General features: G+C 42.3%; 1 protein-coding gene across 1 annotated transcript; it reads left to right on the top strand.

Moving 5' to 3' along the window:
- The first annotated feature begins 1,477 nt into the window (after positions 1–1,477).
- LOC135076733 (uncharacterized) lies at positions 1,478–2,950 on the top strand. Its single transcript, XM_063971153.1, has 2 exons — positions 1,478–2,195; positions 2,826–2,950. The coding sequence occupies exons 1-2, from the start codon at positions 1,478–1,480 to the stop codon at positions 2,948–2,950; spliced, it is 843 nt and encodes a 280-aa protein (XP_063827223.1).
- The last annotated feature ends 243 nt before the right edge of the window (positions 2,951–3,193 follow it).

Below are 3,193 nucleotides of genomic sequence, written 5' to 3'. Positions count from 1 at the left end.
CATAAAGGCAGTCAACTAAAGTCCATACTGCAACGCACACACAATCCGCACCGTAACGTAAACGCCTTGCCTCGCCGATGACAGTGCGCGAAGGGCAATGACAGCTCGCAAAACACTGACGTATAATATCAATGTCTCATGGACTTGGCGTAACTTTAAAATAAACGTACTCGGTACATTACGCACACATTTACACGCATTATAAATACATACACGATTTAAGAAAACAACATGGCCGCAATATAGGTAATCAGCTGACAGGTATTTGTGTGTGTGTGTGTGCGTGTAGTTGTCAGCTGATTGCCTATAAATATGTTGTTTTCTTAAATCTTGTATGTAGGTACCTACTCGGCACAAGTCAGGTAGTTAGTGACGTCACATGAAAATGTTGCCAGAATGAGTACTGACCAAACATTATCTATTTCTTTTTTTTATACATCACCAGGGGTAAGTTAGAAAGAGATAAACAGCTGTTTGTCATTAATTTGTCGAATTTTTGTATAGATCTATATTTCCTCTCCACTATTACCTCCATGCCACAAAAGGCGATACGTTGTTGATCCCTTTCCGAGTTGATTTGCCTGCTATATGACCTGAGCTATGCTTTAAAAAAATGACCCTTAGTCATCTAAGATTTAATTTTGTATGAAGAAGTTTAATAAACACTTAAAATTGTGTTTATAATGCTATCAATTAGACATACGTGCCAAAAACTTTTCCTGTCAGCACGTTTTTTTTCTAGCGCGATGATTTCTGCAATGTACCGGTGACCGGTGTATGGCCGCGCATTTACGTAATTTTTTGGAACTCACTACTTTTTAAATTACATTTTCATTTAGGTAGAACTGTTGCTTAGGCATTATAGATTGCAACAAAACTAGCGCGGGATGGCTACTGCCTTCTGTGAATACAATACTTTGTATTCAAATTTTACGCATGTGTTTATGGCAGCTCAGTGAAATGGACGAAAACCGAAGTTAGATAGAAAACCAGCACAATGACCCTACTTTCAAAAATTAATATTGCGATTTTATAAATCACTTAAACAACTTTATATTAATTTGCGGTACGAAGTACGCCGGGACAGCTCGTAAAACAAATTCATTATTTACATATTACTAATTTATCAACTTTGTTCATTGTTAGTTCATTAGTTGTTCGTGTTTCGTTTGGGTAAGACCAAGAGCCGAATGCAAAAAATAAATGTTACTTAATTATATTAATCCTACAAAAAACGGACGGACGTGTGCAAGTCTGTGGCGGCTTCGTACATCACTACGGAACGCGCACAACACTACCAACCAACGAGCATCGATCTCCATAGCAACGAGTCCTGTTTTTCGTCTTTTCTTTTATCAATTTTCATGTGGGATTGAATATAATTTCCTGAAGGTTCGCAGTGGTTTTATTGTAGGGAAAACCCACATATTGGTGACCGCCGAGCTAACTGTGAGAGTAAAAGTCTGTGTGGTAAATAATGTCCAAACCAAGTCCTACAGAGGACGCCGCCGCCGCGCCCGGTAACGGCGAAGAATTTTTAGAATGTTCCGATGCGGCACGAAGTGCATCGGTGGATAGAGTTGCTGTTCGCCTACCTCCATTTTGGGCAGAAGATGCCGAGATTTGGTTTGCCCAAGTGGAGGCGCAGTTCGAGATGTCGGGTATAAAGTCTGATGCAACCAAGTACTACCAGGTGATCAGAGAGTTGGATCATAAAACGGCCAGAGAGGTTCGTGACATCATCACTCGGCCGCCTGCGACAGATAAGTACAACAAACTCAAAAGCGAATTAATCAACAGATTGTCAGTCTCGCGGGAACAACGTATGCGTCAGCTGCTTACACATGAAGAATTGGGCGACAGAAAACCTTCCCAGTTCCTACGTCATCTTAGGGCGTTGGCTGGGGACAGTGTTGGTGATGAGTTTCTTCGTAGCTTATGGTCCAGTCGCTTACCTACGCATATACAGGCCATCATAGCCTCTCAGAAGGATACCATGTTGGATCAGGTAGCTATTTTGGCTGATCAAATTTGCGACGTGGCACCGTCGCCTATCTACCACCAGCAAGTGGCCAGCACTGATGCATTTGAAGGAATGATTCAACGATTGGAGCAGTCCATTACGACACGGGTTCAGAATGAAATCTCTCAGCAGATTGCACAGCTAAATATTCAAACATCTAATAGAAATGGAGGTAATTATAGGAACAATTGGAGATTCAGGAGCAGGTCTAGGAGTCGAGGTCGCGCACAATATGACAATAATTGCAAACCAGGTATGTGCTGGTATCACAGCAACTTCAGTGACAAAGCCAAAAAGTGCGTGAGCCCCTGTAATTTCAACGACAATAAATCGGAAAATGCCAGCGGCAGTCGATAGAAGCGGCCACCGACTGTCTATCAAACAGGAGCCGCCTTTTTATTGTTGATAAGAAATCTAAGATCCAATTTTTGGTAGATACTGGCTCAGATCTTTGTGTATTACCTAAAAGATTTCTGAAACAATACAGGGCACCTACTGATTACACGTTAACAGCTGCAAATGGATCTCTCATACACACCTATGGACTGTTGAAATTACACCTGGATTTGGGTTTACGTCGTGACTTTGTTTGGGACTTTGTGGTAGCCGATGTAGATAAACCGATTATTGGTGCTGATTTTTTATCTCACTATGCATTATTAATTGATTGCAGACACAGGAGATTGCTTGACAGCCTCACTACTCTGTCAACCACTGGATCCCTAAAGCACTGCGAGCAAGCAAGTATAAAGACAATAGCAGGCAACAGTGAGTACCACAAGTTATTATCCAAATTCCCAAGCATCACCAAGCCAGGTGGCATTCATCGAGAAGTCAAACATAACACTGTCCACTATATTCGAACCACACCTGGACCACCTGTATTTTGCAAACCGCGCCGACTCGCACCAGATCGTCTCATCATAGCCAAGGAACAGTTTGAAGATATGCTGCGTGATGGTACCGCTCGTCCATCAGACTCACCTTGGGCGTCAGCGCTACACCTGGCACCTAAGAAAGGAAACGGCTGGAGACCCTGTGGAGACTATCGAGCTCTCAATTCACGAACAATTCCGGATAGGTATCCAATTCCTCATATCCAGGACTTCTCACATCTGCTTTCTGGAGCCCAGGTGTTCAGTAAAATAGATTTAGTAAAGGCATTCAACC

The sequence above is a fragment of the Ostrinia nubilalis genome, chromosome 12, assembly GCF_963855985.1.
Source record: "Ostrinia nubilalis chromosome 12, ilOstNubi1.1, whole genome shotgun sequence".
In the NCBI taxonomy this organism is placed as follows: domain Eukaryota; kingdom Metazoa; phylum Arthropoda; class Insecta; order Lepidoptera; family Crambidae; genus Ostrinia; species Ostrinia nubilalis.
The sequence above is the reverse complement of the archived record's forward strand: the minus strand, read 5'-3'. Positions and strand labels throughout refer to the sequence as shown.